Source organism: Corythoichthys intestinalis, chromosome 7, assembly GCF_030265065.1.
Source record: "Corythoichthys intestinalis isolate RoL2023-P3 chromosome 7, ASM3026506v1, whole genome shotgun sequence".
NCBI classification, from domain to species: domain Eukaryota; kingdom Metazoa; phylum Chordata; class Actinopteri; order Syngnathiformes; family Syngnathidae; genus Corythoichthys; species Corythoichthys intestinalis.
The window spans coordinates 55182095-55196361 of record NC_080401.1 but is presented as its reverse complement, the minus strand read 5'-3'; the positions used below and the strand labels follow the sequence as shown (position 1 = coordinate 55196361).

The 14267-nt window shown below is 38.5% G+C and overlaps 1 protein-coding gene across 4 annotated transcripts in view; it reads right to left on the bottom strand.

Annotated features, from left to right (window-relative positions):
* The window catches only part of LOC130919147 (AP-1 complex subunit sigma-2-like), a 28220-nt gene that overhangs the window by 10998 nt on the left and 2955 nt on the right, over positions 1-14267 (bottom strand). For 2 of the 4 annotated variants that reach the window (XM_057841621.1, XM_057841622.1), the window contains exons 3-4: positions 13634-13742; positions 13420-13557 (exon numbers count right to left, since the gene is read on the bottom strand). In XM_057841621.1, the coding sequence (XP_057697604.1) occupies positions 13420-13557; positions 13634-13742 (247 nt within the window). Of the gene's footprint in view, positions 1-4475; positions 4539-12959; positions 12991-13419; positions 13558-13633; positions 13743-14267 lie in introns of those variants that run through there. The other 2 variants (XM_057841620.1, XM_057841623.1) reach the window with 2 other exon arrangements.

Sequence of the window (14267 nt, the reverse complement as noted above, 5' to 3'; positions counted from 1 at the left end):
CGATGTTAATCGTTTGTGCCAGTTTGTCCTGTCAATTTCATTTGTTCTGCTATCATTTTTGAGAATTTTACAATTCTTTTATAGATCAATTTGACGTCAACCAGCCCATTTTGATCTAAACTGGCTAAAAATGGTGTCAATTGTTTGTGCTGTATTTTTTTTTTTTAGGTCATACGGAGTTCACCCAGCACCAGTGTTGTCACTGACTAACACGTTATTGTAATCTGATAACTTTATTTCAGTAACGAGCAATATAACGCGTCAATTTTCCAAACTAGTAATCTGATTAAGTTAGTTTCCTTAGTGTCTGTACGTTACTATTTTATTATTGCCTCATAATGTAATAATATTATAGACCCTACTCACATGACGTCACAACCACACCTCCGCGCCATATTGTCCGTCAGCTCATCGGGTTTAAGCATTACCGCTACGTAAATTCCTCCTATTATGGCGTGTTTTTCTGCTCCTTAACATTAATAATCAAAATGGTGAAAGCGTGTGTGGCGGTTGGTTGCAATAACAGAGAAGATAGACGGAGAGACTTGAAGTTCTACCGTATTCCGAGAGACCCGGAGAGAAGAGCGAGACGGACTGCTGCAATTCGACGAGAAAACTGGGCACCAAACGATCACTACAGATTATGTAGTAGTCATTTTATATCTGGTAAAATGCACTTAATACAGGGTGACCCAAAAAAAAAGTTTACACTGCCATAATACAACTTAAATGCCATGTTTATTCAGCTTAGAATTAGAATTGAATCACAAATTATACATTATTGTAAAGAACATGTACAGTACACTCTAGTTTTCAATGTGTCCTCCCTTAAGTGTCACAACAGCCTCCAAGCGCCTGCGGAACGCTTGACAGGTCTTCTTTATGTAGGATGCTGTCATCTTTTCCCAAGATCTAACAATGGACCTCTCCAAGGCTGCCACAGAAGTTTGTGGCTTCTTACAGGCACTGTCCTCCACAGTTGCCCATATGCTATAATCCAGGGGATTGAGATCTGGACTCTGGGGTGGCCACATATCACCTTGTCAATCAACTTTTTGGTCCGCACAGATCGGCACTTCCAGACCCAAGTTTTCGTGAGGCTGTTCCAGTATCTTTCAGCTTCTTTTTAACTTTTTAGACTGCACATCTGGATATTCTCAGATTTGCTGCAATCTCAGTAGGTGTCAGACCGGCACGCAGCAATTCGGGTACAGCTAAAGTTTTCTTCATTTTCAGCAGAAGCACAGGAATTGTAGAGACGAGAGATTACCAGCTGCATTGAGTGACCTTAATGTATCACTTAACCATGACAACCTATTTAGATATGTTTCAATGGCTTTTAAACAAGCAGTCAACTGAGTGTAAACTTTTTTTTGGGTCACCCTGTATATATCTAGAGGGTTTTGGGCTGACAACCACAATTAAGATCATTGCGAGGCTAATCGCCGACAGTTTCAAATTCAGGATGCTTATTTCTTCCACCATCAATATTTTTTGAATAATTTCTAGCTGGTACCAAGTGAAAGAAGTTAAACAGGTGTGTCCAAACCTTTTGCAAAGGGGGCCAGATTTGGTGTGGTAAAAATGCGGGGGGCTACCTTGGCTGATTTACATAGAACAATATATTTAAACAAATTTTAGCAAGCCCTTCTGTGTGTCACATTTGCTTTATTATTTTTTTAAATTCATAATTTCAACAATCTCGTCTTTGTGGCGTTCTCTTTCGACACTCGGGCACTTGCGCAATACTGCTGCTGTGCTAGCTTCAAGTTGCTATAATTTCTCGCTGCGTATCTTCCCTGTAATGTTGTCGTACATGTCAGCGTGTCTTGTTTGGTAATATTGCGTCACATCAAACTCTTTGAAAACAGCGACTGTCTCTTTGCAAATGAGGCAGACACATTTGTTGCGTGTTTTATTGAAGAAATAGTCCAATATCCACCTATCCTTGAAGCGTCGGCCATCGCAGTCAACTTTTTTTTTATCGATTGTCACCATTTTAGAAAATTGGAAGGGTCACACGGGGTAATGTTGCTTAGAGTGCTACTCAAAGTTTTTCAAACTTTTGTGAGAATAGGCTGATTTTGTGTGGACAAGATAGTTGTAGATATCAGGGTAGCAGATGTCAGGCAGAGAGGGCGAAGACATCGGGTCGAAAAATATCGATTTAGGCATCAAATATGGATCTCGCAAATGGATAGACAAGCTTTTCCACATATCGCCTTTTATGCAACGCATCCAATGAGTTTACAGCGTCTGAAAGCACGGGGGCTTCCATGAATTGCACTATAAATTGCACGACAAATTGAAACCATTGAGAATACGGATAAACACTGACGGACAATATGGCAGCCGGATACAGCGACACGTCATTCTGTGGCGTTGGTGAGTAGGGTCTATAGTCATGTACGAAGAGCATTTTGAATATAAAATGTTAGAAAGGTTCCCTCTACGCATCTGTTTCCATGGTAACTGCTCAAAGTTACTTCCTATTTTGGTCTCGAGTCACACGTCAAGTGTTTTGGGACTGAGAAAGACGTGAGGAATGCAGGTGCATATTCGAGCCGAGTGCAGCCACCTGTTGAGATGTGTGAGGGAATGTTGATTTGTGTACATCCATAAAGGAACGCAAGTATTTTTCCTTCATTTTGGAGGGTTCCAGCAATAAGTTGGAACCGGTACATGCATACATGTACATTTCGTAGCTTTGCCGTCTCAACAGCGGGTAGTCATCACTTCAAGTCAGCGAGCATTGTTTACATCATATTCATGTTGCACATTTATGCCGTGTGCTGACGTGTTCGTTTAGAAACTTTAGGATGTGTTCTAAGTCCGACTGACTGTAAAGTGCTTAGTTGCCGCCATATTTTGTTACCAAATTGACCGCGTGTGTGTACAGCGTGCTTCCGGGTTGTGCGCGTGCATTCGTGCCTGCCCCCACCCTGGTGTTTATTGCACTGTTTATTGCACAATTCATTTGTGTGTTGTTGAATATTGTGCAGTCAAATTGCATTGTTTTACATTGGCAGTGATACACTGTTAACCCCAACTCCTAAAACCCAACCCGAAGTTCAGGATTGTTGACATTAGGTTTAATCTTCAAGTTAGCGGGGGTTTAATTAGTCGGTGGAGTTGATTGCAACATATTTCATGCAGTTTGTCAGTTATTTGTTAATTTCAGGGCTCTGGAGTGGCGCTCAGGGCTCTGGAGTGGCTAAGCTAGCGCGAATCAATGTTTGTTGAAATCCACTCCATTGACTAATTAAACCCCCGCTAACTTGAAGATTAAGCCTCATGTGAAAAATTCCCCTTTAAATTCAATGAAAAATTAAAATACCTGAGCTGAGCCTGAAACCGTATAAAAAAATAAATAAATGAGGCTCTATGTACAACAAAAGACCAGTTGGCTAACTTACATAGCAAAACTGCGCTAGCTTAAATGCTATAAAATGCTGAATTTTTTGAGTTTTTTTTTTTAACAATGCTCTTAACAAATGGTTCAGACTCATATTCCCACAAATATATGAATATATATAAACATACCTATAAAGTAAATTACGAAGGCATTAAAAAAAAAAAACATTAGCCCGAACAAAAACTTAGCTTACGTTGGTCTTAACAGGGAGCAGTAGGATTCAGCCATGTGAAATGAGGCAGACCAGAGGGCAGTGTATCCACCCAATGTGTATCCACCAACTCAATGGAACTAAATATAAACACTTTCAAAATAAACCATTAGAACGCTACTTTAATTAAACGAATACTCGAAGCAACAAAAATTTAATTCGAATAATTTTTTCCAATCAAATACTCGAGTTAATCGATTAATCGTTGCAGCACTACTACAAAACTGTTGCAGCAAAAACTATTGATCCCATTTTTAGACGGTTCAGATTAAAATGGAGGGCTGGTTGACCTCAGATTGACCTATAAAAGAATTGTAATATATTTAAAAAACGATAGTACATACAAAACCTTTTACAGTACAAACAATTGACATCATATTAATATAAATTTGCGTCTGTCGGGGCGTCAACTTCACAGTGTTGACAGGAACTGGAACGACAGGAGCAGCAGGGAACCAAGAACTAGACGGTACTAAACATGAAACCAGAAAGGAACTACACTAAGAGTTAGTGTTGTACACTTGAGACAGGTCTTTGTTCAAGAAAACTTTCCAAGTCTTGGTCTGGTCTAGGACTCAATTCCCAAAGACTATCTTGAACTTTCAATGATTTCTTATGTTGGTCTTAATCTTAACTGCCAAAAGTCTGGATCATGTTTCGGTCTAGGTCTTTGTCTGGACTGCCAAGAAATTATCTTGACATTGTCTTTGTCTCAGTCCTGGTCTTGGTCTGGAGTTAAGTGAATTCGGGCTTCGGTCACGGTCTTAAGTGCAAAGGGAGAAACGGACTTGGTTACTAGACTTTCCACTAAACTAGTACTAGCACTAATGACCCACAAACAGTATTCACCTCAACGTGTCAAGTTCTGGAACAATCCAGAAGTCTCTGATGTGACATTGGGGACAGTCATACCTGGGAGTTAAAAAGTTTGATAAGAAAAATGGGCGAGACCACGTATCCGCCGACTTTTCGAGGTCTCTGCAGGGAAGCCTTGTGGGCCGTCATTATTCCAAACCAAAATGTGCTTGCTGGCACCAAGTTAATGACCACGCTTCTGACAAATGTTCCGTTGAGGGCTTATTATGAATAATAGCTTAGACTAAATCCGCCGAGGTATGTTAGCGGCGTAATTACAGCGCGGCGTGATCCGCTAATTCTCGACTCGACACTTCTGGAGGAAATGTTGAAGGTATCAAAAGCAAAGAGTTGAACTGAGCGTCGTTATTTGTCTGGAAGTGCACAAGTCATGACTGATTATGTTTCTGAGCCATTGATAGCGACTGATGTCCAAGGTCCAATCCATTTCAACTGGGAAGCTTGGCAGCGAATGACCAAGAGTGCCAAAATTAAATACATAATAAAATAAATCAGTAAACCAAAAGATTTCTGAATAAAAAATAACATTAACGGCAATGGGAGTACACCAAAACTCCCATGTGGCATATTAAAACTCTTCAGCTTTTAAAGACATGCAAATTCCCATTCTACACATTCAGACAGTTGATGAAAAGGATGAGCTAAAACAAAAGAAAACCAACAAAAAAACTATATAAAGGCGAGTTTGTCTATGTGGTGTTGTTTTACTGACGCCAAAACGGTTGTGCGGATTTTGATTAAATTTTACACACTTGTACATTATGTGTCTAGGAGTGTTCTTAGATTGGTTTTGATCTCTGTAGGCCTCCATTTAGTGCATTAACTCAAAACTAATAAAATTAGTGTAGAAAATCCCTTATTTTGGAGGCGACAGCACAGTCTTTTGTGCAAAAGATGTGTCTCTTGACATTGCAATGTTGCAGTTGGCTTTCAAACTTTACGTTTTTATGTACAAATTTAGATGTGCTGTGATGATACGTCATGCTTTTGAGTACTCCACAAAAAGGATTTTTAAAAAATGTACAATTTTCCGGAATGTTACTCAGGGATTCATACTATAGCGACTGATATGTGTTACCCTGCAATGGTTAATGGGTAGTTGTGGCAACCATGACAGAGTGGTAGTGGCAGTTATGTTCTGGTGTTTTCTGTTCAGTAAGGGTCATGTCTCTTGGGGTCGTGTGGTGTATGGGGTACAAGTGTGAAACGTAAAAATTGCCTCATTCTTCTTAATGACGCTCGCCACACTACTGTAACACAGCAATTGTGCATTAACCCCTCTAGAGCAGGGGTCCCCATCTGCCGGGCTGCGGACTGGTACCGGTCCGTGGTGAATTTGCTACCGGGCCGCACAGAAATAATAGTTTATTAACGATCGCATTCTGGCCAAATTAACCCTGTGCCCCTGCTTAAAACACCAATATCCATGTCTACTCTAGATATAAAACTACAGGATAGATTAGAATGTCGTCATAGAAATCCATTGATTGGACTGCCAGCAGTACATCTTGTTTTGTGAATATAATATATGTGCACTTGTTCTCGATAATAACGTATTACTAGGCTGCAGGCGCAGCACATTTGTTCCCAGAAATAATTAGCCCCCACACGAGCGAAGATGACTGGAAAACAGAAGTCTTTGGAGATATTTTTTACGGCGAAAAGGGCACCTGACGAGCCAGAGGATGAGCCTAACACCTCCAAGACCCACAAACTTCGAAGGAGTGGATTCGTGACTCGTTTGTGAATAAACCGAGTGATTCGAGCATGTCTGTGCAACAGGAAGATCAGCTTCTAGAGATCGCAAATGACGGCAACCTTAAACGTAGATTTGAGACAACAACTCTATCGAGGTTCTGCATTAAAGTCATTCCGGAATATCCTGACATCGCTACGAGAGCATTGAAAACCTTGCTACAATTTCCAACATTGTATCTTTGTTAAGCGGGCTTAACAACAAAGAAAATTCATTAATGGTGAGACAGCGGTGTGCAGGTGTTGTGTGCAGCTAACATGGCAGGATGTACGTACCTGAGGAGAACTTTTCTACATGTCCTTCCATGATCAAATGTAAGTTAATATTCATTTCTTTAAAGAGAGTCTGTAGAGTTTACTTTGGAATCGCTGCATTTGCGGAATGTTTAACATTACGCGCATGCACAGAACCGCATCCTTGCAATTTTTTATGGGTTGCAAAATTTGTCAGAACACCGGTCCGTGAAAATTCAGACCCAAATAACACTGGTCCGTGGTGCAAAAAAAGCTTGCGGACCCCTGCTCTGGAGTGTCCTTTTACTATTACTGCAGTACAGCTGCAACTCGAAGTTTGTTTTATCTGCGATTCGGTTGCATTATGTTCATGTTACACATACCCTAGCAACGCCGGGCCATACTGCTAGTTTATTTATACGTGTGTATATAAATTAGGGCGGAACGATATTGGAAAAAACTGACGTTGCGATTTTTATAGGAGTATATGTTGCGGTATTAAAACTAGAAGACGTTTCACCAGACTTGAATAGCTCTGTTTGGGAAGACTTTGGTTCACTCTTTATGACTACATTATATTCTTTAGAGATGTCCCGAGTCGATTACATGAGCGGAACTCAGGCCGATCGCGCCATTTTAAGGGGATTGGAATTGGGTGAAAAGGATTGGGTTTTTAATTGAAAAAATATGTTCCGCTTCATGCCTGTACAGCCTCTCACACTCCCTCCTGATAAACAGTGCGACCAAACTTTTTCTTGGTCACCAATGCAGCTGACGTTTGGTACTTAAAGTTAATGATGATTGACAGGTTTGTAGCTTTGATCTTTGAAACATGGTTAAGCTAGGTATACAGCCTGAAGTGTGCTGTGGCAACTCATTCATTGTGTAAATGTGAGACTGTCCTCAGCAGCCTGAGCGCCAAAGCAAAAAAAAACTTTTTTTGGTATCGGATCGGGACTGTGTTTCTGCAGATTTTCAAGACCTGGTGACTTGGACGCAAAAATATGCAATCAGGACATCCCTAGTATTCATATAATAACGTCTAATCCAGGCTTATCAGTGAATGATGAAGAATGGTGTATATAAAAAGGATCCAGGAAGCCATGTCTGCACAATTGCTGCTTTTATCAGGAAAAACAAAAGTTCACATAAAGAAAAAAAAAATCAAAAATTGCACGAGCTGCAATGGGACTATTGCGTATGCGCGCATTGCAATGGCGATGTTCAAACGATGTATTGCGCAGGCCTTATATGTGTGTGTATATGTATATTATATTGATTTTTATTTACAGTATATCGTTTCTATCCAAGTATTTCATTTACCGTATTCATTTAATGTATAGTTTTTTTCCAATATTTATTTACATTGAACAATTGAATGGGGTTTTAAGATATTCATTTTACATATCTGGAATAAAAAAAAAAAACAACAACTATTTATTATTCCTAATATATATATTAGGGCTGTCAAACCATTAAACTTTTTAATCAAGTTAATCACAGCTTAAAAATGAATCGTAATTAATCGCATTTCAAACCATCTATAAAATATGCCATATTTTTCTGGAAATTATTGTTGGAATGGAAAGATAAGACACAAGACGGATATACTGTATATATTCAACATACTGTACATAAGTACCGTATTGGTTTATTATAACAATAAATCAACAAGATGGCATTAACATTATTAACATTCTGTTAAAGTGATCCATGGATAGAAAGACTAGTTCTTAAAAGATAAAATGTTCGTACAAGTTATAGAAATTCTATATTAAAACCCCTCTTAATGTTTTCGTTTTAATAAAATTTGTAAACTTGCTCGCCATTGTTGATGTCAATAACTACACAATGATGCTGAAACCCATAAAATTAGTCACACCCAAGCACCAGCAGAGGGCTACAAAACACCAAAAAACACAAGTAACAAGTGCACATGGCACTGTGCTGTCATTTTAATCTGTTTGACCACGGCATGTGCGTTAAATGCGTCAAATATTTTAACGTGATTAATTTAAAAAATTAATTACCGCCCGTTAACGCGATAATTTTGACAGCCCTAACATACATATATATATATATCCTTCAACTTTCTGAATACTCTTGTATTTTTCTAAAGTTTTAATATATAATTATGTATAAAGGTTGAAAAATAATCCTAACTAGATGAAAATATTTTTTGAACATTTAAACAAATTGAAATTAAAAAAACACACTAATATGTCAAATACTGAAAATAAATTAACAATTAGAATTAACACATTTAAATAAATAATCTAATTAATTACCCATTTAATTTTGGCACTCTGCTCAATTCAACTGCCACCAATGAGTTGAAATGAAGTTGTGAGGATTCAGGCGTATTTTCCATAAATCCTTCAATTTCAACCCAAACACAGCAAACATTTGGCGAGCGGTATAGTTGGCGAGCGACTCATGCCCGTCCAGCATGCGGTTGCACGGCGGCGTTTTCACACCATCCATCCGTGCGGTATTTACCCACGTTACAACAGCTCGTCGCTGGGCAAGCCTCCCCAGTCTTCGCTCTGGCTCTATGAATAGACAAGCCGGCCAATCAGAGACCTCGCCGATGTCCGAGCGCGCCTCGGGTCCTCCGAGGCCGCTTTAAGCGACTGTAATTATGCAGCATAAATAAGGTAGACGCTCGCGCCGGGTAGGGTTTATATTTAGAACGATGCGGCCGACGTAAATCATTGCTTGACGCTTCGGCCGCTTCAGGAGCCAACATTTGATCACCGTTTAACATGGTAGCACATTATTTTAAGACTTACCTGAGAACACTCCGTTCTTAACTATTGCCTCATATTTTCAAACCTGCACAATTTGGCTTTCTATTTCCCTCATATTCAATATATATATTCAGCTTTATCCAATGGACAGTGGATATAGAAAGTGAAGTTCTTATTCATTTTACTCAGTTCATTGACCAGTTAAAGCCTGAATTTGCATTTAACTCTTAGTGCCATTGACGAGGCTAGACGTCCAATAAGGTGGCGTCCAATCATCCTTTTGCTGTAAATAGAAGTGAGTTTATCACGGGTAGACGTCCGATTGGACGGCTAGCGCCGGTAACGGCAGCCAAAGTGTTAACGAATACCCAAAAGGCATTGGAGAAATACAAAAGTACATAAAAAATTGTATTGATAAAAAAATATATAGAAAAAATTTGAAAAGTGAAGCTAAAAATTGGAAAATTCTAAAATAAAATAATGAAAAAAATAAAATACTGAAACTAAAAAATATTTTAAAATATTAATTCAAATTTTATATTCAATTTATATTTTCTTATTTTAACGTTTATTTTGAGTTCATTTTATTTATTTTCTTAATTTGTACATATATTTTTTAATTATTTTGAAATAATTTTCTGTATTTTATTGATTTATATCATATTTTAATAATTTTCACTTTATGTTTTTGTTTTTCAATTGAATTTTTCTTTTACTTTTTATTTATTTTCATGTACTTCTGTATTTAGTTTGATGTACATTTGTTAAATGTAAATTGATGCAACAAAGGGTAATGCACACATATGCCAATTGAACATTTTGTAATCTCATTTTGTTTCAAAAAAAAAAAAAAAACTGTCTTCAATTTAACTCATTGGTAGCAATACATATATTTTATTTCTACTGCAAAAGTACAGCTACGGTCAAAAAATTGTATTATGCTTCTCTGTTAAATAGCATGAGAACGTGTCTCCAAACTTTTGACCGCGGGTGTATTTTTCAACAAGGCTGTGTTCATGTCATATCAATGCATTTACACAAGTAGCCTATTGAAAAAAATATTTATCAATTTTAATGTTATTTTCACGTTTTGAAAATACCTAGTTTATTTAACTGCAGTAAAAATAAATAAATAAAACCAATGTAATACTGTCTATATCCACTGTATTAAATATCAACAGTTTCCCCCAGTGCTTTATAAACCTGACGGACCACCAGGCATATAGTTTTTGTAGCGCAGAGGTCTCAAACCAACAGAGCCACCGGTACCAGGGTAGAAAAAAATTATATTTTTCATAGCTAATCTCTACCCACAGTTTAGTAATGACCGGAAACTGTAGTCCTAAATTTGGTTTGCTGGAAACTCAAAAAACGACGGACCAAACAAGCAAGCAGCTGCACAGTGGTTGCCCTTGATGAACTCATTTTTTTGAAAGGTAACTAATGCACGGTTTCTTTGGTAGCTGTGAGTGTTATTGATTTACATGGCATGTTTTTGAATCCACAGTTTAGTAATCTGTGGGTACTGATTACAGTATTGTGGGTACAGTTCAGTAGTCTGTGGTAGGGATGTCGCCGATCTGATCACGTCATCGGAAATCGGCCCGATTTCGGACGATTGGAATCGCTTTTAATTTGAAAGATTATTTTTAAATGGCTAAAAAGTAACTAAATAATGCAGAATTACAATGGCATTGCCCAAAGAAACAAAAATATAGCCGTTTTATACTCCGCAACAGTCCCAGAAAAAGTGGAAGAGGAAGTCCTGTAAACAGTACAGAATTGTAACATGTTTGGAAGTTTTATTCAAATTTTTTTTAAAAATAAAATAAAAATAAAAGACTTTTTGTATCAGATCAGGACGATCGCAGATTCTCAAAATCAGGTGACCCTGACTTGGATGTAAAAATATGCAATCGGGACATCCCTAATCTGTAGGCACATTTATAGGTAATCTGTACCCACAGACAGCTAAACCGTAGGCACAACTACGTACACTATGTAATCTGAACCCACAGACAGCTAAACCATAGGCACAGCTAGGTAATATGTACCTACAGACAGCTAAACCGTAGGCACAGCTAGGTAATCTGCACCCACAGATCGCTAAACCATAGTAACAGCTAGGTAATCTGCACCCACAGATAGCTAAACTGTAGCCACAGATAGGTAATCTATACCAACAGATTGCTAAACGGTAGGCACAGCTATGCAAGTAATCTGTACCCACTGATAGCTAAACTGTAGGCACAGCTACATAGGTAATCTGTACCCACAGATACCTAAACTGTAGGCCCATCTGGGTAAATTGTACCCACCGATACCTAAACCGCAGGCACAGCTAGGTAATCTATATCAAGAGCTACCTAAACTGTTGGCACGATGCGGGTAATCTGTACCCACAGACAGCTAAACTTTGTACCCACAGATAAATAAACTGTAGATAGTTTACTAAGATGTGTGTTAGCGGTGTGACAAAATATCGAAATGGTGATATATCGTGATCATTGTATCCCAAAAGGTTATCGATATGCTCCAGCAAAAATCGAGATGTCATTTTAAAAAGGTGTCAATGTCTAAAAAACAAAAACAAAACAAAAAAAAAAGGGAACCAACAAGTTACTACCAAAATCTTCCAGCATAATAGTGTCAGTTAACTCTAAGGCTGCCTTGACGGTGCTCGACATCCAATCCATTTAGACTGGGATCGTTCGTTCATTCGAAACCAGAGCATTCACAGTCATCCTAAAAGATTTTCATGGCATTTATAGGTCACTTGCTGTTCATTTTAGGGCATCTCCAGGTCATTTCCTGTTGATTTTGAGTCACTGCCTATTCATTTGGGTGATTCCCAGGTCACTTCCTGTTCTGTAACATAAAATGAACAGGAAGTGACCCAAAAATTACCCCAAAATCAACAGGAAGTAACTTCACATCAACAGGTAAATGACCTAAAATGGCCCAAAATTACCTCATTGCCTGGCGTTGGCTGCTACTGACGGCCATAGACGTTCAATCCGTTTGAAGTGGGAGGAATGGCAGCCTCCCAGTTTAAATGGAATGGACATCTACTAGTGATAAACTCATTCCAATTCACAGCAGGAGCTTGTTTTTCTGTTTATTAGTTGTTTTTAGAATATCCTATAATGATTTCCTGACCAATGTATCGAAAATCGTCGTATCGCCATATCGTCAGATCATCGTTATTGTGAGCTTTGTATCGCAAACCGTATCGTATTGTGAGGTACCAAGAGGTTCCCACTCCTAATGTGGGTACAGTTTATCTTTGAAAAATATATTTTTTTATTTACCCATGGCACCAGGGGGGCTCCGTACCAACCTATTCCACACTGGCCCACAGGGGTGCAGGATTTGAATCCAACCAAACAACATGACACCTTTTCACCAATCTGGTGTTCTACTCATGCCATCAGTTGATTGCTGTTAGGTGCTGCTCATTTTAGCAGAAACCTCATTGGTTCAACTGCCTGTGCTGAATCGGTTGGAACAAAAACCAGGACCCACAGCGGGCCAGTTTGGAAACTTCTGTTCAAGAAAGAAGGAAACCATGTAATATGAATATCATCATTTTTTCCCACCCAAAAAATCCACCAAGTTTGCTTCACATTTTAGACTTTTTCAAAGACTAATGTATCATTACTACTACCACTTTTTACTGGCTAGTCATCTAACACTAGTAAGACTAAACAAAGTGTACCTGCAAACAAGCGCGTCTGAGAGTCTATGTTCTGCAAATCACAAAAAGCCAAAAGAATGCAAAAGGAAACTTGATTAAAATTCTGAAGAGAAACATACAAAACAACGATACACAAAGAAAGAAGGAATCCATGCAGATTAAAAATGATTTAAATAGGTCATACCTTGACTTAGCAGTGTCCAAAATATGCACTGCTTTCATTTTTAAATTCACTCGCTGTAGCAAATTAAAATGAAAAACCAAAAATTGAAACAATTTCGACAGCTCGTAACTGCAAAAATTCTGGTATTTTTAAGTCAAGGTACCACTGTGTTAAATACAGAACAGGGAAATCAAAAAGCTACAGAACGATACGGTATAAGCGGCTCCCTCTAGAGTGGTGGAGTAGAACTTCACATCCTACAAAAAATATTCTGCTGAATTTTCTCAAGACACTTAACTGTCGCTTCCTAAAGCTCACCTCCTGCAGCAGGTCGGCCTGCTCGATGGCCTTGAGAACGTTCTTCTTGGACGTCTCCTGGGCTTCGCCGCCTAGCAGGAACTCGTCCAGGATGAAGTAGGCTTTCTCAAAGTTGAAGATGATGTCCAACTCGCACACCTTTCGGGATATGAGAGCGGAGGTGAAGGGCGCGAGTCGTGCCGCGAATACCACTCGAGGCGCCGGCCGCACTCACGCTGCCGAAGTATTTGTCCAGCAGCTCCACGTATCTGTGGATGATCTCCAGCGTGATCAGTTCGTTGTCTTGTTCCTCGATAGCACAGCAGAAGTACAAGCTGGCGTATCTAAAAGGGCGATGATGTAATCGTTAGAAGTTTTAACTCAATGATTGTCCAGTTCAATATACATGGATTGTCTAGCGCTGTCAATGGCGCTGAAAGATGAATGTTCGCAAATTTGTAAATTTTTTAAATTTACATTCTCGTGCTTAAAAACATGACTTTATTACAGCGCAAAAAAATAGATAACTGATTTGTAATTTAAGCAGATTGCTGCAACTAAAAAAAAAAGTCAAATGTTATGTTTTTACAAAATAGTCATCACATTTTTACATATTACCATGTAAAAAATGTGAGATCATATACAATTTTTGTGTAAAAAGCTAAAAACATGAAATGTTATCACTTTGAAAGTGAAATTTATCCCTTTTAAAGTGAAAAGTGCGTTATCATGTTTTTACATATAATGCAAAAGTTGACAACTCATGTAAAAACGTGATAATCATCTCAATCTTCTCAAAGTGGTAAATTATCACGTTTTTACATAATACGTACTACATTTCACATAAACATTATCACGCTTAACATGAC